Genomic DNA, 25,936 nt, shown 5'->3' on the forward strand with positions numbered 1-25,936 from the left:
ATACCAACTCGTCCTAATTCCCAATTTGATTTGCTTGCTTTGCTTTCCATCCCGCTCAGCCTTGCCACGTCACTCGTGCACACACACATACACACACACACCAAAAGAGAGATAACCCAACCACTTATACAATGCCGTTTGATGTAACGAGAGAAGTTCAAGTTCGCGACCCCCCAAGACATATACAAACACAACAAGAGGGGTAAGGTATCGACGATAATACCTCACCTTCATTGATGCCAAACTATCTTGGTAGCTTTCTCTCCCCTTTCCTTTTTTTTTTTTTTCAATGTTTTCGTTTTGGTTCCTTTTTTTTTTCTCTCAGGGGTACGAGTTGAATGATACCACAAAAACCGAGCTCCCCAAAAATAGCATTGTACAAAAGCGAAGATTGGATTCGCGACGAAGCAAGCCGCTTACTGAACATAACCCAGGAATTTCTCAATCAAAGAAAGCCGATTGATTAGGCCCCGCCAGTGAGCTTTCTCCACCAGCTGCTCCGAGGTGTGGTATCCGTGAAGAAGGACTCGCGCGGCCCACCACCGCTGCCATCGGAACCGCCTACACGGCGATCTCCACGGTCTTTTCGGTCTTTCTCCTCACGACGTTCTCTACGGTCCCGCTCTTCGCGACGTGCGTGACGGCGTCTTCGATCCTCTTCCATGTCCGCATCAACATCGCCATACTTCGCACGACGGCGGGCACGGCGCGCGGCACGGCGAGCCTCCTCGTCATCTTCTGGCGGAGGAGGAGCCTCATGAATGCGACCGTCATGTGGGGGCGGGCCGGCATCTGAATGCTCCTTCACCCATGAATCTGTCCCCGAATGGGGCCAGGCAGTGGTCTTGGTTCGTCTGTGTCCATCTACCCTTTGCTCATCTACAGCATATCGTGAGCTTCTCTCTGGAGGGTAGACATAATTATCAGCTGGCATCGACCGTCTCCGGTCAGGCCTTTCAGGCCGTTCTTCGGCGCGTCTAGCTTCATGCCTTCTCCGTCTACGCTCCTCCTCATCTTCAGGAGGGTCAATATACCGTGAACGTCGTCGATCGCCTCGAGCAGCGCGTCGAGCCTCGGCTTCAGCCTCTTCGGCTTCCTTTTCCAGTTTGCGAAGTCGACGTCGCTCAGCTCTTTCAGCTTCCTTGGCTTCAATCGCACGCTGCTCTGCCTCGCGTTCTTTGGCAGCGCGGCGTTCCGCCCGCCGAGTCTCGCGTTCAGCTTGCCTGCGAGCTTCAGCTTCCTCCTCCTCCCGTCTTCTGTGACGTTCGCGTCTTGCTTCCTCTCTCGCGAAGTGGGCCTCCTCGGCAGCCTTTTCCTCAGCCCTTCTCGCACGGCGAGCAGCACGGCGGGCTTCTCTATCTTCATCCACAATCTCGGTATCCATGCCATGATAGTCTCGGGAAGCTCGTTTGGCCCTTTTATCAGGCTTGAACTCATCATCTGTAGTGTAATATGTGTTGCGACGACGGGGTTCTGGACGCACTTCTGGACGCACTTCCGGTCGTGGAGCAGACTTAAGGCCCCCAAAGAGACCCGCCAGCCCCTTTTTCGCACCTGAGTTTGATCGTTTAAGGGGCGTCAAACTGGGGGGGTATTCTCCATCCATCATGTCCATATCATCATGCTCTATCTTGGCCTGTTCGGTGTTAGCGAGTACAAATTGCACGTGGAGGCGTGTATCTACTTTTGAACGCTTGCGAGAGGATTTCTCCGGACTCGGAGGACTGTCGACCGCTGTGTGCATCATGAAGTCCTCGTCGTTTGAAGGGCGTGCAGAACTCTTACGACTCCGACTCTTGTCAACACCGAGAACCTTTGCAGCTTTAGAGGACATTGTAGGCGCTTCTTCTGGCGGTGGAGACGCCAGACCATTTTCCATATCGACCGAATATCGGCGAGAACTGGTTCTGTTCGTACTGTGTCGCTTCTCACGAGTTGACATAGAACGTGAAATAGGAGGAGTGCTTTGGAATACGCTCTCCTTTCGCGGTTTAGGGGCCAGCGCTGATTTCCTCTCTCGGCGCTCATCTATCCTATCCCTGTCGGATGAGGAACCTTTAGAAGATGATGACTTTCCCTCTCTTTCTCTCCTGTGACTCTTCTCCTCAGACCTTAGTTTAGGCCTCTTCTCCTCCCTATGAGGCGTCGCCGACCACACTCCCCACGATCCACTTCCATCACGGTTGATCCTTGGTCGATCTTTTCTGGAGGACTTGGTTTCGGGCGGTGGCGTTATGGGTTCCTCCAATACAGCCGCAGGAGGAACAGGGGCTTCTGGAGGCGGCGGAGGCGGCATGGGGACTTCGGGTGGAGGAGGAGGTACCTCTGCAGCCTTGCCTTTATTCCTTTTGCTGCTCTTCTTCTTCTTCTTTTCTACAGGCGCTATATCAACAATGCCAATTATCTCATCCTGGTTATCATCGGGGAAGGCCCCGGGAAGCATCTCTTTGGAGGACTCGTACTTGTCGTCGTCATCTTCAATGGGTGCGGGAGGCGGTGGCGGCGGCGGCGCGAGCGCGTTCATCAAGTTAATATCGTCATCTTCCTCGTGCGCCGGCTCAAATTTCTTGAGCCTTTCAGCAAGCTTACTGCTCTTGACCTTGGTTTTCGTTTTCTTCGGCTTCATCCGATCATCGTCTGTAATAGCCTTGGAGGATGACGGCGCGTCTTCGACAACGGGATCTTCGACAACGGGCTCTTCGACAACGGGCTCTTCGACAACGGGCTCTTCGACAACCTTCAATGATTTAGCATGCTTAAATTTGATCACCCCAGATATTCGTTGTTCACTTACCGGTTCAGGAACCGGGCTCTTGGCCCTGGTGTTCCAGAATGAAAAGCCCTGGGCCTTTTTGCGCTGAGGCTCAGGAGGCGAATAGCCTGACAAGATCTCATCAACCAATTCAGGGGCTAGATCCATATTGTCGAGGTCTAGTTCGTCGTCATCGTGAGTTTCCTTCTTTTCCTTCAGCTCCTCTTGGTTTTCATCCTCTCCCTCCTCTTCCTCTTCCCCTTCCTCCTCCTTTCTCTCCTCTGCCTGCTTTTCTTTCTCCTTTCCCCTTTCCTTTTCCTTACCCTTTTTCTTCTTCTTTTCCTTTTCTTTTTCCTTCTCTCTCTCCTTCTCCCTCTCTCTCTCCCTCTCCCTCTCCCTCTTCTCCTTTTTCTCCTCCTCCTTCCGCTCCTTCTTTGACTTCTTTTCTTCCGATTTCAAGCTCTTCTTCGACTTCTTAGCTGCTGCTGCCTCGGCCTCTTCTCGTTCGCGCTTTGCTTCTTCCTCATCACGAACAGCTTGTTCATCAACGTCCGAGGCAGCTTCTTCCTCTGCGGTGGCTTCTTGTGGCGCCTCTTCGGCTTCATCAGCTGCTTGGTCATCAACCTCCATGTCTACCTGTTCCTCAGCTTCTTGTGCAGCCTGGTCTTCGGCGGCGGCATCCTGTTCCTCAATTTCCTTTGCCGCTTGCTCGTCGGCGCGAGCTTGAGCCTTGTTGGTGAGCTCATTGAACCGCTTCTGGTCTGACTTAGATAGCTTCTTCTTCTTTACTTTCCTCGCCAGCGCGTGCAACTCTTTCTCCTCGCCGGCGATTTCTCTGGCAAGTTCTTCGGCGGCGGCTTTCTGTTCAGCCTCCCGAGCCTCAGCCTCCTGCGCTTCAGCTGCGGCCTTTTCTTGAGCTTCTAAAGCCTCCGCCTCCGCCCTCTCAGCTTCACGTTGAGCCGCTTCTGCCGCTTCCTTGGCTGCATTCTCTTCCAGGCGACGCTCATACTTGTCGTTCAGCTCTGCTAATCTGACCTTTTCTGACCTTTTAAGTTTGTTCTTCTTCAGAAGCACGGCTCTCTCCTCCTCCTCCTGAGCAATTTCGGCAGCAAGCGCGTCGGCGGCGGCTTTATCGTCTTCTTCTTCCTTCGTGTTGCCCCATATATCTTCTTCGGGTTCTTGACCATCCAAGCTCAAATTGATCGAAGGTGGCATAGGTGCTGATGGTAGAGATGACTTCTTAGCTTTTTCTATATCTGCCCAGTTCCAGTCGAGCTCGTCGTCCTTGTGATCTCTGCTCTCTTCAACCGAGTCGGGTTTCGTTCCATTAACATAAGAGCCATTTTCGACCTCCACTAAGAAGTTCTTGTTTCCTTTTTTCTTATCCTTCTTAGAATTGCAACTAAGACCCCGACGATCGTCATTTTTGGGCTCCTCGATTGAATCTGGCATCAGATTACCTTCGGTCTGGTTTGCACTTCCAGAACTCAGATTCCCCCAGAAGTCGTCTTCTCCGGCGCCGGGGGCTTTGGAACCGGCTGGGGAAAACTCTTGCTTGTCCGAATCCTTGAGTTCAGTTGAGGTTCTGGTCTTTCTCTTCTGCCAAGGTAGCCAACCCTCCTCGACTTCAGCTGGCTGAGGCTCTTCTTTGAATTTTTTAGTGATGTTTTTGGTGGCTCCCCAGAAGCCCCAGGCAGCACTAGTCGACTCTTGTGAACTCAACTTGGGTGGCGACAGGCCAAGTTGCTTTCTCTCTAAAAACCCCTCAGTGGCGTCCGGGCTATTATGTTTCTTGTCGTCCTTGCTACCGATACTCAAATAATCATCATCATTGTGAGCAGACGTCTCCGACACTGATCCAGCTTGGGATTCCTTCAAAGCAACCTGCTCCAAAATGCTATTCTTCTTTCTCTTCTTCTCCTTGGAAGAAGCACTGGCATTCGCCCGACCGCCTTCCAAAGATTCTTCCCTTTCTAGATCTGGGTCTGATAAGGGGTTGAGCACTTTGGGAGGACCTTCGACAATTCCTTTCTTTTTCTTCTTCCTGTCCTTCTTTCCATCGGTGGTTTTGCTTTCCGGATCGGGCTCTTGCACAGGCTCTGTTTTATGTCCCGGGTCAGGCCCCTCGTGTTCGGACTCCTTGGCGATGGCGTCCTTCTTATTCTTCTTTTTTTTCGTAGATGTGCTAATAAATAAGTCATCCACTTCTGCTTCCGCAGACTCGGACAGAACAGGAGGGTCGGGATCGGGTGCCGGAGGAGCAGGAAGTTTCGTTTCCTCGACGACACCCTTCTTTTTCTTGTCCTTCTTCGCGATGCCCCAGATGCTAGCGACCTCGCCTTTCTTCTCAGGCTCCATTGGAACATCGGCCTCAGCCTCAGGGTTCATTTCCTCGGTACCCTTACTCTTCTTGCCCTTCTTCTTGACTGTAGTCGTGTTCCAACTGCTTGACCAGCCTTCATCTGCGTTGTCTATCTCGGCAGGAATGGCCGTATCCGCCTCGAAATCCGGCTCTGTTTCGAGTTCATGTTCGGCGTTCTTGCTTTTCTTTTTCTTTTTCTTTTTACCAAGATCATCGATAGTGTCAGTTTCGACCTCTGGTGCCTTTGCGACGGCTTGTCTTTCATTTGCTTCTGCCTCCGTCACCGACACTTTCCCTTTCTTCTCCTTATCCTTTTTCGAAGTGGTGGTGGAGCCTACAATATTCTCTGTTTTTTCGGGCTCAGGTGACAGACGAGATTGCTTTTCTACTTTGTTGTTGTCTAGAGATTCTTTGGCTTCTAGAACGCCCTTCTTGCTCTTCTTGGAGCCCGAGGTCAAGGAATCGGCCCACACATTGTCCTTCGTTGCCACAGGTTCATTTACTGCCTCAGGGGTGTGGGTTTCGGACGTAGTAACCTTTTTGCCATTAGTCTTACTTAATCCCCAGGGCTCCCAAGTATCCGTCGAATGCGAAGTAAGATTTTGGCTTACGGGTAAGAGTTCATCCTTCTTCTTCTTCTTCTTTTTGTCCTTACTAGTCGCAGTAAAGCCCAGGCCGAGGTTATCCTCCTCCTTTTCGGGGCGGACAGCCGATTCCTCACGCTTGGCATCGTCAATGTCTAGGGCACTGATATGCGAGCCTTGATCGTTTTTCCTAGACTTGGATTGATCACTTTCCCAGGGGTTGACTTCGAGCAAATCCTTCTTCTGTTCTTTTTCTTTTGGCATATTGTCTTTGGATCGGTTACCTTCCCTTCCTCCCATCCAGCTCGTGAAGATGCCAAAAAGGTTGGGTTTGCTTTCTGGTGAACTGCCGCCGGCATTGACACTGATTGACGGTGCGTTGTCATTGACCTGAATGTCATCGAATGTGTCGAACTTTTTCGCGTTCTCCACTTTCGATGGTTCAATCTTCTCCTCCTCTATTTTTTCATCGACCTGGGCTTTGGTCTTCTTCTTTTTTTTGCCCCCAGTTTCAAATGCCGCCCTTAGGTCCTCAACTCTGCTGCCGCCTATGCTTTCCTTTTTTCTCTGCTTCTCCCTCTCCCTCTCCCTTTCCCTCTCCTCCTTTTCCTTTTCCTCTTTTTCCTTTTCCTCTCTCTCCTTCTCCTCTCTCTCCCTTTCCTTTTCCTCCTTTTCTTTTTCCTCTCTCTCCTTTGCCTCTCTCTCCTTTGCCTCTCTCTCCTTTTCCTCCCTCTCCTTCTCCTCGGCCCTCTGCTTCTCTTTCTCTTCGTTTGCCTTCTTTTTGTCCTTATCCTTATCATCACCATTGTTATTGCCATCCCCACCGGCATCCCCACCCGTTTTCCCGTCATTGCCGTTTTGGTCGCCGTCACGATCGTCACCTCCACCCCCTTGTGTGTTACCACTATTTGATTGTAGTTCCCGAAGACTTAGAGGTTGTTGTTTCGACTTCTTTTTCTTAGCATGCTGCACGAAACCTTCTTCGGACCACAGGTCCAAATAGGACTGCGTTGTCGAGTCATCAAGCAATGAATCTTTTTGTCGTTTTCGACATCGCTGGGAATCATTTGGTAGTGGAGGTAGACAACCATTTACTGCGTCTAAACAGTCCCTTTGGCGAGCAGTCTCGTCGGCTCGACTGGGATCGGCTAGGACTTCGAGGGGGGGAGGTATGTCATCGCATGGCTTCAACAGTTTTCGTGATCGTTTCGGGGTAGGATCGGGGAGGACTAGCGGATTGAATGTGACGTGTCGGCGGAACCTACGGCCAGAACAACTAGGCTTCTCCTAATTTACGTCAGTGATCAGTTTGAAGTTTCGACAATTTCCACAGCGGAATAAATGGACCTAAGCCATTATCGTCGGAATGAGCCAACAATACACCGTAATACAATAAGCCGAGCTAGTTCATGGCATCGGCGACGCCATAGTTACGAGAAGGGGAGAAAACAAATATGCAAGAAGGATCTAGAGCACATACCGTTAACAGCGTTGGTGCTGTCAAGATCCATAGTCTTGCAATGAGTCCTAACTGAATTTGTAAGTCTAATTCATCCCATTGAGGAGATGTCGTTGCGAGAGAAGGCCGAGTCTCTGGCCAGCCAAAATCGGACCTCGTCGCGCTTGCGCACGATCCCTTATCTGTAGCCGCAGCCATATTGAGATTAGAGGCTCGACTGGTCGCAATCAAATGAGAAAACCATGGACGCTAAGTTGTCGTCCTCGACAAACCGATCAACAGGTAAGAATAGTTCGAGCGCTAGGCTATTAGTTCAGCAATTGATAATGTTTTTGAGGAAGGGGGGGCCAAGTTTTCGACGTGTATATTCCTATAGCCTTGAGGGTGAAATGTCTATAAATATAGGTACCTATCTAGTGGAGAGATTTTGGTGAGTTGAGTCGAGTTTAGGGAGAAGGAGGAGGGAGACTTCGAAGACGATGCACCCTCTAAAGTGACCATCAACTTACACGGCGCAATGATGGATGGCAACGCGGTACTAAGTGTTGAAGTTCCGAGTTTCCTACTTGGTGGCTAGATAGGTACTGTTGTAGTCCTAATTACGCTCGTCTGCTACCCGGTTCAGCCTTGTTTTGTCCCGGAGAAGGAAGCTAAGGATTGTTGTCAGCAAAAAAGGAAATAGGTATGATAAGCAAGGGGGTAAGTAAGTATGTAGTAGTAGATGTAGGTGGTAGGTAGGTAGTAGGTAGGTAGCATGTAGGTGGTGGAGGTATTGTATTGTATTGTATTGAACAATACAATAACGTGGTACAATACCAAGAAGGTATAAGCACCAATGATGTTGTGATATGGCGCTACAAAATGTCCAAGGTGTGTAAGAAAATAAGAAGAAAAAGGTGCCGTTAATTGATTGGTCTATACCGCGGTGAATCTATGACCAGACAGACTGTCTCTATACATCCAAACAGATGGAGACACACACACACCCTCTGGTCCCTCTCTCTGTCTGTCTCTGAGTGTGTCTGTCTTTCGTCTCTCTGATAGACGAGTTATCCGTTTTTTGTTACGCAACTTGCTTGCTTCAATGCTGGGAACATTGAAAGTAACGCGATGAACACAAACACTCGAAGTCACTTCTGGCAGTGAATTGGTAGCAAAAAGTACGAAAAGTACGAAAAGTACACAAAGTCGCAAATGAACAAACGGGAGGGGACTTACTTTACTGGCCCTATTATGTAAGTATGTACTACATATCTAGTATTGGATGCGACCTAACAATGAATTACTTTGCAGTAGTAAACCGTTCTCATGAATCTGAGTGGTTGAATCAGCTCTGGGAGGGTGAAAGGTGTGGATAGGAAGACCACTTGCTAGGCTACTTGTCCAGGACCCAGGTATTAGAGAGCAAATAGAGGGGAGGAATCAGTGTTTGTAGGATGGCTGGGTATTAACATCATTGGGCCAACTACTGATGTGACGTATCCACATTGTTTTACTGCAACACCCCTGCAGCCTCGACTTGATAACATTGAACTACATAGTACATACCCTACCGTAGGTACAATACATACATATCATAATGGTGTGTCACCAGACCTGATAATGGTACTACCCTACCTTAACCTAGATATGTAAGTACAACACCATGATAGTTAGTTAGCAGCTATATTTCTTTTTCCTTTTTCTTTTTTCTCTTTTCTTTTTTTTCTTCTTCTTATCCACTTCAGGCCTTCATACCGCGATAGTCCCAGATAATCTCTTAAACTACATACCAGTAACTACATAATACCTAATTACATGTTGAAGACATTCAATACATGTATTTCATTTACATGTATGCTACATTGCTACTCCAATTCTGATTATCATGGACTGGCTCGGGCGGAGCTCTACATACATCTACCTACCTTGTACTAAGGCTTGTAGCCTGTATCCCACCCACAGTCTTGGTAGCAAACAGGATCGAAGGATCGAGTTGAGAAGCCGAGGAAAAGAAGCGGGAGGCTGAGAACTACATGTACTTAAAGATACTAATTCTTGAGGGATCTGGATATGAGCAGTACCAGGAGCGAGAGAAATAAATACGCAGGCAAGTAAAATCATGCAGTGAGGTTGCATAGAGAGGTGTGAATAGTATGACAGGTGGGATAGTATTGTTGTATGCAAATCGCTCGGTTGCGCATGTCGAGCCTTGGTACCGACGCAGGGTCCAAACGGGGCCAGTCGATTTGATCAGTTCGATTCATCGATTCATCGATTCTTTTATCTGAACAGTCCAGTTTTGTTTGTTCAGCCTAAGAAACTCATTGATCGTTGATATCTTGTGTATCCGGCCCCTGCAGCTCATGATATTCTTATCGCCTCCGAATTGGTTGCCCAGAAGAGCTGAGGGTGACGAGGACGCGTACGACATGGCTAACCATCTACGAATAGGCAAATGAAAATGTTTTGTTGGAGAGGAGGAAAGAGAAGAAATGAGAGGGAACAAAAATCACAGCCTCCCTGCATAATGACCATCTTACTGCATTTTAGATGTTGCGTAACAGCTACACCAAAAGTATTATTGCTACCGCGTACCTGAAGATGAATGGGTAGGTACCTATTCAAACGCGATACGGAGATTACTACTATTATCGAGGTTACAACTGTACTACATCTAGTTGGTATGTAGGTGTGCTTGATATTCAGTTATTTTGTTTTGTTATGAAAAGAAAAATCCCTTTCGATCACGCGTAGAAGGGGGTGGCTTTTTATCAATCAATGCCACGATGATCTCCCCCCTTCTCCCCCCCCCCCTTTCTGTCTGGGGACTCCGGGTTTGGCCCTTTTCGGCTGCAATAGGAAAATCTAGGTAGTTATTGATACCTAGTACATGACGGATGGGCAGCTATGCGCCGATTAGCTCCCTTGTACAGCAGCACGACGCCATTCTTCCACGTCGTCGGACCCATCTGAAAGTGGTCGCTACTAAGGCTAAGGCATGCCAGATGCATCGGCTGCATCTGCTGCACATTTCGCAACCATGTTCTCCATGTCCTTGACTCGTCGCTATAAAATTCCGAACCGAAATGCCTACCTACGCCTACCTACGCCTACCCACTGTATCCTGCCGCCAACCCCCCCTGCTTCCCGCAACACCCGCGCATTGCCCAGTCGCGTTCGGCAGCTAATGTGCTTCTATCGACACTCCCAAGTCTCCCGTTTCTGAGCTGTTTACCCCCCATCCCAAGCCCTTCCCCCTCCTCTCCCCCCCTTTACATCTGAATGAGCAGATGGGTAGTGGTTGTTCATTGTCCTATGTCCTTTGCGGCGGATTTTTCTCATATGCATCATCCCACAACAGATCCCACTGGAATTCCTACATGCCTACCTACCTACACAAAAACTTGGAATCCACCGAGAGCGGCATCACCGCCTCTCTTCACCGCTACAACCTCACGACGATTCTGCTCAAGCCAAACGGAGCATTGCGGGCACTTAAAAAGTGGGAAGCGATTTGCACAGAACAATGGGACTGTCACTTGACTGGTCCCCCTTGGACGGTAAAATTTTCGTTTCAATTGACCAACGGGTTGGCGCATGAATTCCTTGGCTTCCCGAGGCTTCCTTTAATAGTAATACAGTATAATACATAACTACCTAAACACACCCAATGTCACCCATATAGCATGCACCACTTCTTCGAAGCCATTCCGTCGGCGACAATTGGGCTGTGGGTGGGTAAGAAAGAAAGATAGAGGGAAGCTAAAGAGATTGATCTCATTGACACGCTGACAGGTCCCATGACACGAGATGCACACGTCTTACCAAATCTCGTAGTTGTTTGGGGACAACGGGTCTCCGTTAACCCCCCATACAAAATGATGTGTTTCTCCCATCAGATCGGATGTGATTTGAACAGCATCGTCAAATCCACATAAAGGCATCCTACGTCCCTCAATCGCGTTTGCGTGTCTTCATTTGATATGTACCTGGAAGTGTAGGTATGTATGTATTGTACAGTATTAGGTATGCTTCCACCACGAGACTATACATACATTCTTGATCTAGGTATTCGTACTTACCTAGGTTAGCTCACTTTATCTATAGAGTCACCCGTTTTTGCCACCCTTGACCGCACCTTTTCGGGCGGACATGCAGCAAACCTAGGGCTGCTAGGTTGTGTGATCCCAATATAGTCCCGAACCGGCCGATCCATACCTAACATACTACCCAGTGTAAGTAGTACTAGTATTAGGTAGGTATGTAGAATGGGAAGGGCTCAATGCCGGGACACGTGATTCCGCGCATAACATCCATTCCATGCATGTCACGTACATCGGCCCCAAAGACATGTCGCCCACGGCTTTGCCCTCGCCCTGCCCTGCCTTGTCTTGTCAATGGCGGGGAGGTGGGTATCGTGAGTTCGTAAACGCGCATCCGTGGACCTCGAGGACCACACGCTGCGGAATCATATCTCGTCCTCCGCCGAGGACCGTTTGTGTTCGTCATTTGTGAGTTGTTAAAAGTGTATGTAGGATGTAGGTAGGCAGGCAGGTAGGTAAACGTGGACGCGTGCCGTCTCGCTCTGCCAAACAACTCACGATCCTTATGGCCCAGAGCGAAGAGGGGCCGTTTACCTAAGTATGTAGAAGGAACGGACATAACTACCGAGCTATGCCGTATTCGATATTGCGAGCATTATCATCGTGTTCTATCTCTCTCTCTACACACCCATAAACATACACATACATACAATCCTCCCTCTGCCAGCATACATATCCGGAAATGCAGTTTTGTTGTATATGCACAACGAGGCGGGCTGCTGAATGAATGAGCTGGCCGCGGTATTTAGATGTCGGGAGCGATCCTAGTGGATGAGACAACACCTACCCGCCTGTGAACAGCTATTATGGACATCTGTGCTGTGACGCTCTGATTGGGACTCGGCTATACCGAGGTGAGTGGTGCTCTGCTGTAGGCATATAGCTGAATTGCATATAGAGGCAAGGCTGTCTCCAGCGAATAAATCAATATTTTCACATGAGATATGTACTACTCACATATGTAGACATCAACCACAGTAAACCCAGTAAGCTCTTCAATAGGTATGCCTAATATGTGCTGTGATTATCACATTAAGAAGCCATTAAACCAACATGCAATCCTCGCATGTCTTACTCTGCTAATCCCTCCCTCGCGGCTGCGTTGCGCGACGCAAAAATGTAATTGAAACATGTACATATTAAAATCAAGAAATGATTTATCACAACTGAGACAATACCGTTTCCAATTAATCACCACTTTAATAGCTAGGTACGTATATTACCTATTAAATCATCATCCCGGCGTGCTGAGGCGAGCGTCATAGGTGGGTGTACCTGTATGACTTTACTGAGTGGCGAAAAGGGTATCAGCCTGCCTACATATGAGTACCTCCGGCTATCTGCTTCACTTTATTCTCAGCTTGGGTAGGTAGGTAGGTAGGTAGGTAGGAAGGGATCCAACGACCCCGTAACAGAGATACGAATTTGAAAACAACGTAGCACGCCTGTCTGCCTAACTATACACTCTTCCCTCCACACCTCTACCCACAAGGACAACATGCCTCACAGATAATCCACCATCCCCATCCCCCCCTCTCGTCCCCTTTCTCCTCTCCCATCCCCTCCTATCCCCCCCAACTTAAACCCCATGCCGATGATGCCTCCTCCTCTCCAGCCAAGGCTGCACAACGTACTGGTTCAAGACCGGGTACAGCAAGCCCAGCACGCCGATCGTGATGGCGTAGAACTCGGGGCGCTTGTACAGGCGGCCGCGGAAGAGCGCGCGGTTGCGCGCGGCGTCGCGGCGCCGGGCCCGCGCCAGCGCTTCTTCTTGGAACACGGCTCGTTCGTGGGATGCGCTGTTCATATACACAGTGTTGAGCGAGTAAGCAAACAAGGAGGTAGGTAGGTGGGTAGAGAGGCATATCGATGGGTGGGTTGATACCCCCCCCCCCCCCCCCCCCACAACAACAAAAAGGCAAAGGAAAGAAAACCCACAAAGTAGCTCTATACGCCTGATCTGCCGCCATCTTCTGCTGCTGCGTCGGCGGCGGTGGCGGCGGCGGTGGTGACGGCGACATTGGAAGTGGCTGCTCAGGCTTCTGGGGGCGGTTCTCCTGGTGATGACTGCTGGTCCCGTTGCCGCCGCCTCCAAACGACGAGTGGCCCGATGCGGTGCCGTGCGCGAGAGAGGGCTGGCGGGACGGCATCGTGGGCCGCAGGTGGGATGTGCTGGTGGGGAAGACCTGGTGGTACGAGTCGCCGTAGAGGTGCGTGAAGTCCATGCCTGGTATGTATTGTGAAATGATATATATTCGGTAGGCAGGTAACGTATGTATGTATGTATGTGGTATATGTATGCTTGGTGGTTTGTTCGGGAGTAAAGAGTGGATTGGTATGGATGGGGATGAGGATGGGTACCGTGTGAATCTAAAGAGATGGTGGTGTAAAGTTGAAAGGGAAAGGAAAGAAAAAGAAAAGACTTTCGCAATGTTAATGCAAAGCTTCAAGAACTGGAAGTTTCGACTACGATAGAGGCTTGGGATAGAAACACCTATTATGTCGGTTTACTTGGTGGTTGTTTCCTTACGAGGCGTTTTCGTCGCTCTTACCCCTATTCCAAATACTTCACTCTCACGAATGGTAGGTAACTCAACCAGTCAATGCATCGCGAATTTATTAGCTCTTGTGGCACTATAAATTTTCATGTGGAAGGGCCTGACTTATGCAGTTCTCTTTTCAGACAAATAGAGCGCCTTCATAAGCGGATAGTCAAATGCCCCGGGGACCTTGAACTCCTGCAGTAGCTCAGCTTCAGCCTCTTCATCAGATTCATCGGGCGCAGAATCTTCAGCGGATTCCGGAGGCTCCTCTGACGAACTACTCTCAAGTCCATCATCGGCAAACCAAGCATCGATATCCTCCCCATTCTCAACTTCATCCTCCTCCATATCAGCGAGCATCTTTTCGCGTTCTTCCATCACAACGTCCACCCACCGAAGCTCTGCAACCTTGCGTAATGAAAACATCACGAGCTCTTCCCGTGTGCTTACCACCAACCTACGCTCTCTCTCCTCCATGAGCTCCTCCTGGATCTCCTGTTGTTCCGTGACGCTCCAGCGATAGTTGTCTAGGTCAGTATTCCTCCATTTCTCCCACTTGCTGAACCTAGCGTCCATCTTGAGTTTCAACTTCTTCATCGCATCCTCAATTTTAGCGTCTCCATCCTTTCTGCTGGCCCAGTAGGTCTTCAATCTAGCATGGTACTCATTCTCGATCCTGCGCTCCGCCATTACGCGACGCGCGTACTCATTTCGAAGGTTCATTTCTCGTATGCTAATTTCAGTCTTGGTGGAGGCATCGAGCTCCTCGCGATCTGCTCTCTGATCTGCCCGGAGCTTCTCGAGCGATGCGGTGCCCTCTTCTCCAAGCCTTATTTGTTCCGAAATGTGGTCACGTTGTATGATGGCTCGTTGTAGTTCGTGTATATTCGCGAGTATTTCCCGGATGCCTCGAAATTTGCTTGCAACTGCCCATCTTCTCTCCTCCTCGCGCCGAATCCTTTCTTCGAGTTCCCTTTGTCGGCGCTCTTCAGCCAATCGTTCCTGTTCTACTCGTAATAGCTCGGCCTTGCGCGCCTCTTCCCGTTCGAATTCCTCCACCAATCGTATAGCTTCCTGGGCTTCGGCTTCTTCCCGGGCTTCTCTCTCTTCCCTCTCTTGGCGTCGTGTAGCTGCGTCCCTTTTGACGGCGACTAGTTGTTCCATGGAACAACCACAGGTTCGCCAGGGCAATCCGCATACATAGCAGAACTCGGCGCCACATCGACATGTCATGTGCTGGCATGCCTCTCTATGCTCTACATATGCACGGCATCCATAGCAACGCTTCCATCCTTCCTCTTCCGCGAGCTCATCCGTCCTCATCATATCTCTGTCCTGTGGGCAGTTTTCCGTCCCTTCGTGGGGAGCACCGCGGCAGATTGTGCAAGTCCGATGGCCTGCTGCGCACCTTGCGAGATTGTCAGCATGGTTGATCTCGTTTGGTCGAATCCAGATGCTACAGTTTGATGTACTGCAGTACACGCGGTCGCTAATCGGTAGGTCCCACTCAGCAGCTCTGTCACGGTATATCTGCCTCAGTTCATTGTCGACATTTGAGATTATAGTGCTCGCAGGGATCAGGTTCAAACAGCACTTCGGTGGCCATTGTTGCTCATTTTCACAGTTGACATTTATGAGGCGTATGAAACAAGGCTTGCAGTAACTGTGACAAGGACCTTTGATCATGTCATTGGGGTTAAAGTCATCAAGACATGAGACACATTCACTATAAATATATCAGCACAATTCATCCCAAGCATATGGTTCGTGGCGAAGATACTTACACTTGAGCCTCATTTATCGAGGAATGGGGACTACTACTACTACTCTCTGTCGATGTCTTCTTCAAAATTCCAGGGACGAATCGTTTCTTCGTGGTTTGTGTAGTCCATTCGAAGCTACTCTGAGAATCACCAGGCTTATGACGGGCTGCTCCAGTTGCGCTTGACTCGCCCCACTCAACAATATTGTTCCATCGCCGTAGGATATTCATCAACGAATTCTTTTTCGATTTGACGGGCCGCTGCGGTGCGAGGGCCTTGCTCGAATTCTCACTCAGCCCTGTCAAGGCCGCGATGGGGCCTCGTTCACTTGGCTTCTCCTCCAATGATGGCACATATGTAGCCATATCATCTTCTTGTTCTTGTTCTTGATGAAGTTTCTCTTCTTGCCTCGATTTCTCTGCTTCTCGCTCTGCTACGCGTCTTTCTTCTTCTTCGGCGATTCGAGCTTGAACTCTGTCGATGGATTCTTGTAAGACTTGCGCAATCAGTTCCGAATCAGAACCAGCCATGTCCTTGAGCCCTGCTGGAGGGGCATATTGAGTCCAGTCGACAGTGTGCTCTTTATTCAACAACTCAGGCGATACGAATCCGGGGTCCTGGCTTGACAAGACAGCTTTGCCTTTGCCCTTTTGATCTGGAGATTCGTGATCCATTTCATCAGACGTCGAGACAATGATATCGGGCATACCAGAACTCCTATCCATACTGGAAGGCATTCAATTAGGAATCAGCAGAGAGGAATAACAATAGGTAGGTGGTCAAGTTATCATAAACGATAAGGCAGTGGGTGCTTCAGCCGCAATTCTTCCCCACGTTTTGGAAGGATCTCAGGATTGATTGGTAGCTTTTGTGTGATACGAGGTAGCATGACTTTGTGCCTGGAATTGAGAGATGAGAAATAGACAAATAGTAGGCAGGCAGATAAAGGGTGAGGAAGGATGGGAACAAGTCGAAACAGACGCATTTTAGGAACTCTACGAAAAGGTATGCCTCATCTAGCTTGCCAGCTGACCTGAGGCTTCGGTATAGGCAAGTACTTACCTACCTCAGGGGAGGTCGTTATTGTATGTACCTCCACAGCTACATGCACGATATCTGCTGGATGCCGAGGTGTACCTACATACAAGGTACCTGGTACACACAGTATCGACTTAGGTGCTATACCCGAGTAAGGCTGAAAGTAGACTCTTTGAACCACACACTGCGGTAGGTTAACTAGTTGCCTGGATATTTAGTATCTAGTCGTTCAGCCCCTATCACCGAGGCGTGGGCCTCGGGGAGGTACTGGATATGTCGGCTAAGCATTTTAGCACCATGTCACAATAACTATCTAGCTTGTCGAGGACACTTACTATGGACCATGGACCATGGTATAACGAACAGCGTGATATGCGACTAGGAATTAGCCGTAGCTTAGTCGCTAGCTGAGCTAAACTTAGGTCGCCTACGTGTGTTACAGCTAGTACCTGATTGGTACTAGGTAGGTAGTAGGGAAGAACCCGACATCTGATGACTTGGACTGACTGACGGACTGGTCTGGGGCGCAGTATGTAACAGGTAGGCAGCCAATGGCATCAGAGGTTGTGCTAGGATAAATTCCCTTTTACATATGTAGTTGTAGTTGTAGTTGTAGTACTATAAGCTAAATACCAATTGCTCGTAGAAAGCCTCGCACTATTATAGATCAAGGCATTTTCTTGAGGCGATGGATGAATGGTATAATGAGAATGGTGAAACTGGCGAGAATAGTGGGAATGATGAGTGCCCTAGGCACCTGAGTAGGTACCTAGTAGACATGATGATTTAGTGTTCAGGGCATTAGATAGTTTGGCAGTTGTCACTTCCAGTATGACTTGAATGACTTCAGTCGTGATTTCCAAGCCTAGAAGAACTAATTATAAATATACTCGCCTAACCTAGTGTTACCTTAAACGGTTACTTTTATACTTGAACAGGTTAGAACATTGAATGTTGAAACGACTCACAGACTAACAAATCACTGATTACCTCATGGCTATTGTTTACTTCTTTTTATTGATATCAAAGTTGTACAAACACGTGGTTATCATAGATAAGAATAACCATCTCGATCTCCCCATGGTCGAAAAGGGAAAATGAAAAAAAATCAAGTAAGGGATGAAGAGAATAACTTGAATTCACATCAGGTGTTATTATTCCTTTTGTTCTCTACTATTACTTGCCATTCTGGATGACGTCCTAGCTACCTACCTTCGGTACCTAAAGTATGCATTTTAACAACATACATCAATGCCTATGAACTTACCTACTATAATATGTGAGAAAATGCAAAGAAAGAGGAAAAGATAAACAGCTGGTAAGATACGTATGGAGATATGTATGGGTATACAAATATTTTGCCACGTCGATCGCGATACTCGACCTGTCAGTGGCCTGAAAAGGGGACAAACCTGATTGACAACTAGCATGACGTCAACCCCCTGACTTACACACTAAAAGACGCCTCTGATGCGATGCTCAATACCAATATCTTCTAATATAACATACTTGATTCTCTTTACTCTTTAATAAGTAGATACTATATTATTTACGATCTTAAATCTTGTTTCCATAACATACACCTAAGTTTACCAAACTAGCAACTTGCACTAAACATGCCTTCCACACGCTCCTCAACCGGACATTCCAAGCCGCGCGTCCATCTGACCGTGTCTACCGAACCAGAACGCAAGCACAGGACCAGCACCAGCAACACGAAGCGCTCCGGTGGCACTACCACCACGACCACCACTACTACTACGCACAAGACCCGCACTGGTGCCGGAGTTACCAAGCAGCCGGCTACTCACCACAAGCGGAAGCCACACCTAAGCGACAAAATCGCGGGCGCGGCGGAGAAGCTGGTGGGAACGATAACGCGCAGGCCCGGGAAGAAGGCCGCGGGGACTAGGAAGATGCGCGGGACGGATGGGAAAGGCAGTCGGGCTAAGAGGGTCTATTAGATTAGACTTATGTTCACTGAGAGATGTATCTGAGGGCGATGGAAGTTTTATCATGTATATTGTGCTTCCCTGGGCACCTGCCTAGGTGCTGTTAGGACTACTGGGATTACTGGGTTTCTAAGGGTGGGCTGAATTCATAACGAATTGGTCAGGAATACGGGAACGGCCTATGATGGTTGAGGGGATATTATGGCTTAAAAGCTGTTGTCCTTCCATACCAACGACACGGATAGAGGGATTTGGGGATTTCATTTCGACATACGACATACTACTTGTCATTCTATAACTATGACACCTACATGTATCATTAGAGCATAGAAGCGATCAACTATCTTGCACCTACTTACTTGAATGCTGTCGAATGTGTTTTACGGGAAGCATATTATGGGATATGGACATTTCACTTATCGTTGTTTACCCCCTTATCTTCCATTGTCGTTAGGCATTAAGTTTTACCGCTTTACTCAAGCCCAATTGAGCGTTTCCTAGGGGAGGCTCATTCACTCATGACAACTGAAGGAGATACGATGAGGCTTAGGCATTTTCAATTTAATATTGGTCGAATAAAATCCGAGGGTGGGGTATAAATCCGATTTGCTTATGGCCGCATTCCGTCAGTTCTCAATTATTTATCTCCAGCGTTCGGGGTTATAAAACTCGGGTATCAATACTTGGTGGAGGGTTTCCAGACGTATGGTACGAGATGGGATCAACCACTGACCAAGGACCCTTTCGTGAACATATTAGGCAAGTGTGGATCAAAAACCGGGTGCCGGCTCAAGATCACATTATAAGCGTCTTCAAATGCAAATATTTTGATCAAGTGGATGGTTCCGAAGAGCTTCCACCCCAGCAGCGCGAATGGAAAACTCACGGGCGCATTTCAAGCTACTTCGGCCCACAAAGAATTGAGGATGAAGAGATTGAAGTTATATTTCCCGATGAAGATAGCCACCAGACATCGGACGACCAAAGCCATGACACACCTTTAGACCGCTTTCGAACATATCTATTTCAATGCACCGATCGCAGTTCTAATCATGGCGATGATTACGGCTTCGAACAACTGGATATCGCGTTTTCCCGACTAACCACAATTCAGTTTTCCAGTCCCGCCTCGGCAAAGGAAGAGGAGATTGTCTTGGACCATGTCTTGGGCCTTATTTCACGGCTGCCCACCATCCCCTCGGAGTTGCCAGATCCCCCAAGAGCGCCAAAGCCAAACGCCAATATGCGCCGATGGGGGGATCTCAAGGTCGTATCAACTCATTCGACACAAGTCATATGCATGGCGCTAGCAATTGCGATCGCATGGGATCGTAACGTGGATCTCGATAGCGAAACCGAAGAACTACACGAATTTAGGAAGTTCCTGGATAGCACTGCGGAGCTGTTGGATTCGGTCATCCTTGAGGGCAAAGCTGCAGCTCAAGCCAATAATGAGTCGGATATATGGAGGCTTTTTGTGCTCAAATCGTACTTATGGAGCACTTGGCAGCGATGCACAGCTCTTCATTATTGGTAGCATTTCATTGCCCAAATGCCCTCCATACTAGGTATGCTAATAGACGTTTGCTAGGCGAATACTGCAAACCCACCTTGTGCTCGGGTTCGACTTCCATGATATGATGGAACTCAGCTTACGTCCAATCTCCATATCCAATACAGTTGCGGAGCGGCAGGATCAGTTGAAGCCGGACTATATGTGCCCTCTGGCATACGATATCCTCCGTAGGGGCCGCTGTACTAACTTGATGGACTTACGTGATTTTCACGCCCGGTTCTATGACCTTTTCGGCAATCAAGAGGCGAGGTGCAGGAATAGCAAGCCATGCAATCCCAACTTTCTAGACTGTTTGCGAATAAAAGGCGCAGAAATCATCAATCAAAGCCAGCACGACGTGGATTGCCACAACCCCGAATACTGCAACCGAAACCGAATAGTATGGGACGAGGGCTCTTACAGGAGCATATCTGGGGCACGTGCAGTTAATATTGCTACTTCAAGCGGCTCTTCTCTCCCCCCTCGTTTGGAATATTGTCAGGCTTCCGAAAAAACTGCTGCCATATCACATGTCTGGAGTCATGGGCAAGGGGGGAGACCCGAGACGGGCATGAACCCATGCTTGCATCTTAGATATTGCGAGATTGCAAAGTGGCATGGCTGCGACTCATACTGGATCGATACAGCCTGTAAGTTACCTCAGCTTTTTTTTTTTTTTTTTTTTTTTTTTTTTTTTTTTTTTTTTTTTTTTTGGATTATGGCTCACTGTTGTCGATATCGTTATAGGTATTCCTGCTGAGCACAAGCTTCGACGGGAGGCTATCATGACCATCAACAGTGTGTTCAGAAATAGCAATATCGTAGTTGTGTCTGACCGCGACATCATGAATATCGATGTCTCATGCATTGTTAACGAAGCCGAAAGCCTATCTCGCCAATCTATTCGGTTGAGAGAGTCGATTCTAGCAACGCTTCTGGTCTGCGATTGGAATGTGAGGGCCTGGACTCTTCTCGAGGCCCACCGAGGCAGAAGACAGATATATCTCCTCTGCAAATCTGGTAAATCAAACGCACTCATATCTCTGAAAGAAACTTTAGAGATAGTCAGTTTCCACGGAAGTATTAATCTCGCCGTTCTTCTCCTCACCCAGTACCATCTCCTTCCTTGTCCAGACGCGGAGACTTGGCTTGTTCGAAACACCGATTTCCACAGGCCCCTGCCCGAAGCAGAGATGAAGTTGCGGATTCATAGAAGCCAATTCTTGTCTCGTCATGGCGCTAGAACCTTGAGTGAAATGGTAGAGGAAGGATTCGTCACCACCACGGAGGCAGCACTGATGCTTGGTCATCGATTTGCCTCACGGACCGGCGATGAACTCATAATTTGGAGCCTGCTCGTTGGGGATGTAAGCTCTCTCCGTGACGTTCCAGATCTTTGGGAATCAGAACCCGTTTATACCGGCTTTCTTATTTCTAGTTTGCCCAGACTCACTGTACCTGGCCTGAGCTGGGCGCCATCACAGCCTATGCTGCAGTTAAAAGAAAGCACTGGATTCCATGGATTCCCTGCTTACGAAAGCACACTCTCGCGCATTGGGTCTGTTGAATGGGGTGGCCAATTTACGGGACCAATGTTTCGCGCAGAATGGGGCGTATCCGTAATAAAAGACTGTCATAGTGCACCTGGAACAACGGAATGCGATGACTACGCGAGCCTACATTATGACACTAGTTCATCGCATTTCGGTGCCGTTGATTCCTATCTAAAGGGGTATCGTAAGGGAATACTATTACAGGCTCTGCAAGAGGTAGAGCTGGATCATGACCGGGAATCGGCAGTAGGTGAACAGAGAGATTTCCACAAACAAAAAGCTATTGCAATTGCTAGCCTGTATAAAGGGCCTGCCAAAGGACCTCTATTTGCAGTCTGCGGGACGAACGAAGAGCTCGAGGGACGTTGGACATGGCTTGCTATAATGGAATGGCCATCGAATGAAAAGCGCCCTCGATTTTACGCCAAGGAGATTATTCTTGTATAAAGAAAGGGGGCGGCCCTCCATTTTAACTGATGCCTACCTACATATGTATGTAGGTAGGTAGGTACCTAATCATTTCCATTTACTGGGAGGCAGAACAAATTCATGGCATCAACTATTGACTGAATCTACTACATAACTCTTCTAGCCAACTATTTCCTCATTACCGTGTTATCATATCAGTAAAATTTCCTTCCGGCGGAAAGCTGGAAGCGATATAGATACTTTCCATTCGTATACGTGCAACCAGTGCCATTCTTCCTTATCATTCGACCCAATTACCGCGACCAAAGTGCCGTCCGAGTCGCCGCGATATTGCACAGGCACATCTACCGAAGGATCTTTCCCCGCCTGAAGTAGGGCGCCCCAGCGGTAGTTTGCCAGGAACTTGGTCGCAATGCGTCTAAGTTCATAGTTAGTACGAAACTGTGCCCATGACAATGCCCATAATGCCTTTAGTAGTATTGAGCATAGTCGTAGATCCGTGCCAAACTCATAGACGAGCCACTTTGCACGAAACCCCCCCGACATGACGCGACCAAAGGCACTGTTGGAGCCGTCATCGGCAAAGAAGACTTTGCCCCTTTTACCGCTACTATTGCTGTCGTCGGGCATGTCCGGCCGCCGAGGTGCCCAGCCGAGCCCCTTATGGCCTCCGACTTCATAGCCGATCCGGGGATGGTTGGACATCAGGTACCCGGTAGGGATCACACGACCGATCATGCTTCTCCAAAGGTCGGCAGCAGTCTCTTTGACATCCTCCCTGCAGAGTAAACTCCAGATAATGACTTCGTCGTTCTCACGCGAGGCATGGCGATGGCTCAGAAGACAGGACGCTTCATGGATGGACACGAAGCCGCGTGCGCGGTCGTTCAGCGCCTCGCTTGGCGTGCCACCCTTAGGAATGCCCTGGGCGGGCATCAGATGCTGCGCTGTGAGCAGGAGGGTTGCAACAGTCAGATTCCCATTCCGACTAACATCGTCGAGCACCTCCTTTAGCGGCACGACTTGATCGTCCTTGCACAAAAGGTGAATGCCATTGCGGCCGCGATTCGCTTCTAAAAACGTCCAGGCGCGCATGTTCCAATCGCAGACTAACAGGACGGAAAGCAGAGATTCGGATAGCTTAGTCGTCCGGTTGCTCACGTCAATCTGCATGAGATCTTTATCGCAAACAAGAGTCAGTTTGCTGGTAGCAAAGACGCTGTTTATGTTCTCAATAGCTTCTCGTCTTAGCTGGTGGTCTTGTGGTATGCACGGCGTGTCCATCCAGTAGGAATCGCATCCAAAATGCCGCGCAATCTTAGCATAGCGTTCGTGCAGGCAACTGTTGAGCCCGGTGCCGTGCTGTTCGGGGATTTCAGGTCGGCCGCCTTGTCCGTGGCTCCATACATGGCTGATCGTCATTGTCGACCCCGAAGCTATGCAGTAGTTAAGTTGATCATGATCACAATCGTTGATGTTGACCGCCCGGGCGCCGCTTTGTCCCCGGTATGACTGCTCATTCCAGAAGAGCTTTCTGCATTGCCCGGCTCCGCTGCACGAACTTGTGTGGGCCGACTGGTCTTCGATTTTCATGCCCTTGAATCTCATACAGGTGTGCGGGGAGCTCCCTTCACATTGCAGTGTGCGACCACCCGCAGACATGACGCACCGGGGAGGCAAGTGTCCGAAAACATCGCGGTAACGTTCAAGAAATGCTCGAAAATCGAGTGCTACGGCTGCGCGGTCGGAGCGGAGGAACTCGAACGCCCATTTGCACATGTATCCAGGTATCTCTGGCCTGTCCGGCCCAGTGCGCAGTTCTTTCAGAATAGAGGGAACTATGTCCACGGAAAGGTGTCGGTTTCGCTCGGAGTCATACCCTATCCTTATCTGAGCTTCGAGAGTGACGGAGAACAATAGAATTACTGCCCTCTGCCAAGAGGTCCATAGGAAAGCTTGCAGAATAAACGCGTGAGCTGGATCAACCGAGGATTGTAGCTCAAGCGCCGCGGTGAGAAGAGATGATATGGTGTTGACGAAGAGACGGAAAATACCAACCCACCAGCCGTCAGCCAGTTCAATTTGAAGCGCGAGCCTTATCACGTTTGTGTCTACATAGCGAACAACTTCGAGGTTATCCCACTTTCTCTGTGAACCATGTATGAAATAGTTCTCATCCAGTTTAGAAATATTCTCATCTGTACAGCGGTTCCCGAACGCAGGAGGGATTACCGGGAGCCTCGTTAGTCTACGGCAAGTCCTGTCGATAACAGTATCAAGACCACGGGGCTGAAAATTGCACTCGATAAGTTTGCTGTAGGCATGATCGAGACTCGCAAGTTGTTCAGCTGGAGGGACGCTGGATATGACATCGCAGTATTCTCGGCACCTTTTCGTTGCTGCTTTAAGTTGAGCTGCTTTGATGTCGTGTATTGCATAGTGCGTATTTATCTCAGATCGCTCAACATAGAACTCGACGGGTATGCCATTTTCAGCTTGATCATCATCATATGCATTATACAGCTCTTTGTTGAGGATCTCTTTTATTCGATTTACAGTATAGGTCGTTTCACCTGGCTCTAGCTGTTGGGACATGGCTATAGCCTAGCTAGTATAGGTAGGAGTGTATTTCAATATGTACTAGCCACCTGGGTAGGCACTCAGATAGGTCGTAAGCCTAATAAGGGATATCTACCAGCTGAAAGTCTCGGAAACCTTTTCGTAAGGCTCCGATGTTCTCGTTAGGCATCTGACAGCCTGAGGAAAGCCACGTGGCTAGCTGTCGCAAACACATGGCACCGTGTTATTGATTACAGGGGCTTAATCGGCACTGTGCAGCTGTTATAAGAGCCGGGTTTTCTTCCTATAACTACCATAGCGTGAAAGTATGAGTGGCGGAAATAATTGGCCCCTAGGAAATGGCTGGAAATAACTCATGTTCATGACTTAATTTTCATTCATTTACAATTGGCAATCATTTACAATTGGCAATCATTTACAATTGGAAATCATTTATGCTGAGACATTATTTACATTTGGAAATCAATTCAAATTTGGAAATTATTTTTAATTGGGACATTATTTCTTTATTCAAGTATTATTGGATTATATGTACATATCCACCACTTCCACTTTCCATCTTATACATACCTTACACCATATATATATATAGACAATAACAACAGCTTCACCTATCCAATTAGGATACCCACCTATTGATCAATAGGACCTGGTCCATCCGCTAAGTATCGTTTTGATCGATGTAAAAAATCTTCTAAGTTTTTTTATTAGTATTATTTGATTGTTATATTTATACATGTAGGAATTGAAAGATTGAACTAACCATTGATTTTAGTGAAAAGTAGGTACCTAAGAAAATTTGTTGAAATGGTAAAAGTTAGTAGAGATTCTTTTCTTATAAGGTAAGGATGTACGTACCTGAAAAAAGTAATGTGTTGTGGTGGTGATGAAGGTGGTGATGAAGGTGGTGATGAAGGTGGTGATTGAAGGTGGTGATTGAAGGTGGTGATTGAAGATGGTTATTGAAGGTGGTGTTGTGTTTTGGTGATGTGTTGTGGTGTTTTGATGAAGGTGGTGATTGAAGGTGGTGATTGAAGGTGGTGGTGAAGATGGTTATTGAAGATGGTTATTGAAGGTGGTGATTGAAGGTGGTGTTGTGTTTTGGTGATGTGTTGTGGTGTTTTGATGAAGGTGGTGATTGAAGGTGGTGGTGAAGATGGTTATTGAAGATGGTTATTGAAGATGGTTATTGAAGGTGGTGATTGAAGGTGGTGGTGAAGATGGTTATTGAAGATGGTTATTGAAGGTGGTTATTGAAGGTGGTGATTGAAGATGGTTATT

General features: G+C 48.3%; 8 protein-coding genes across 8 annotated transcripts; 2 read left to right on the top strand and 6 right to left on the bottom strand.

Annotated features, from left to right (window-relative positions):
* Positions 1-322: 322 nt before the first annotated feature.
* Positions 323-4,088, bottom strand: GGS25DRAFT_33108 (uncharacterized protein). The gene is made up of 4 exons (XM_049257896.1): positions 3,886-4,088; positions 3,462-3,615; positions 1,685-2,502; positions 323-1,636 (listed from the first exon to the last, which is right to left on the bottom strand). The coding sequence occupies exons 2-4, from the start codon at positions 3,496-3,498 to the stop codon at positions 464-466; spliced, it is 2,028 nt and encodes a 675-aa protein (XP_049121421.1). The 5' UTR covers positions 3,499-3,615; positions 3,886-4,088; the 3' UTR covers positions 323-463.
* Positions 4,089-6,877, bottom strand: GGS25DRAFT_33131 (uncharacterized protein). The gene is made up of 5 exons (XM_049257901.1): positions 6,436-6,877; positions 5,726-6,298; positions 5,066-5,650; positions 4,485-4,915; positions 4,089-4,428 (listed from the first exon to the last, which is right to left on the bottom strand). Exons 1-5 carry the CDS (start codon positions 6,547-6,549, stop codon positions 4,410-4,412), a joined length of 1,722 nt encoding a protein of 573 aa, XP_049121422.1. The 5' UTR covers positions 6,550-6,877; the 3' UTR covers positions 4,089-4,409.
* A 1,995-nt stretch (positions 6,878-8,872) lies between these two features.
* On the bottom strand, positions 8,873-9,948 carry GGS25DRAFT_470294 (uncharacterized protein; the record flags this gene model as incomplete). Its single annotated transcript, XM_049259226.1, has 1 exon — positions 8,873-9,948. A coding segment is annotated over exon 1 (215 nt), but the record flags the coding sequence as incomplete, so codon positions are not given.
* Positions 9,949-12,821: 2,873 nt separating this feature from the next.
* GGS25DRAFT_527193 (uncharacterized protein) lies at positions 12,822-13,757 on the bottom strand (the record flags this gene model as incomplete). The annotated part of the gene is made up of 2 exons (XM_049265069.1): positions 13,181-13,757; positions 12,822-13,041 (listed from the first exon to the last, which is right to left on the bottom strand). Exons 1-2 carry the CDS (start codon positions 13,465-13,467, stop codon positions 12,822-12,824), a joined length of 507 nt encoding a protein of 168 aa, XP_049121424.1. The 5' UTR covers positions 13,468-13,757.
* An 85-nt stretch (positions 13,758-13,842) lies between these two features.
* Positions 13,843-16,931, bottom strand: GGS25DRAFT_33397 (uncharacterized protein). The gene is made up of 2 exons (XM_049257920.1): positions 15,570-16,931; positions 13,843-15,511 (listed from the first exon to the last, which is right to left on the bottom strand). The coding sequence occupies exons 1-2, from the start codon at positions 16,283-16,285 to the stop codon at positions 13,906-13,908; spliced, it is 2,322 nt and encodes a 773-aa protein (XP_049121425.1). The 5' UTR covers positions 16,286-16,931; the 3' UTR covers positions 13,843-13,905.
* Positions 16,932-17,706: 775 nt separating this feature from the next.
* GGS25DRAFT_470301 (uncharacterized protein) lies at positions 17,707-19,094 on the top strand. The gene has a single exon (XM_049259228.1). It carries the CDS (start codon positions 18,203-18,205, stop codon positions 18,548-18,550), a length of 348 nt encoding a protein of 115 aa, XP_049121426.1. The 5' UTR covers positions 17,707-18,202; the 3' UTR covers positions 18,551-19,094.
* Positions 19,095-19,165: 71 nt separating this feature from the next.
* Positions 19,166-22,224, top strand: GGS25DRAFT_470303 (uncharacterized protein). The gene is made up of 3 exons (XM_049259229.1): positions 19,166-20,071; positions 20,130-20,743; positions 20,841-22,224. The coding sequence occupies exons 1-3, from the start codon at positions 19,254-19,256 to the stop codon at positions 22,091-22,093; spliced, it is 2,685 nt and encodes an 894-aa protein (XP_049121427.1). The 5' UTR covers positions 19,166-19,253; the 3' UTR covers positions 22,094-22,224.
* Positions 22,179-25,281, bottom strand: GGS25DRAFT_33997 (uncharacterized protein). Its single transcript, XM_049257953.1, has 2 exons — positions 25,246-25,281; positions 22,179-25,186 (listed from the first exon to the last, which is right to left on the bottom strand). Exon 2 carries the CDS (start codon positions 24,668-24,670, stop codon positions 22,265-22,267), a length of 2,406 nt encoding a protein of 801 aa, XP_049121428.1. The 5' UTR covers positions 24,671-25,186; positions 25,246-25,281; the 3' UTR covers positions 22,179-22,264.
* Between the last annotated feature and the right edge of the window lie 655 nt (positions 25,282-25,936).

This window comes from Hypoxylon fragiforme, assembly GCF_022984875.1.
Source record: "Hypoxylon fragiforme strain CBS 206.31 chromosome Unknown GGS25scaffold_1, whole genome shotgun sequence".
Lineage (NCBI taxonomy): Eukaryota > Fungi > Ascomycota > Sordariomycetes > Xylariales > Hypoxylaceae > Hypoxylon > Hypoxylon fragiforme.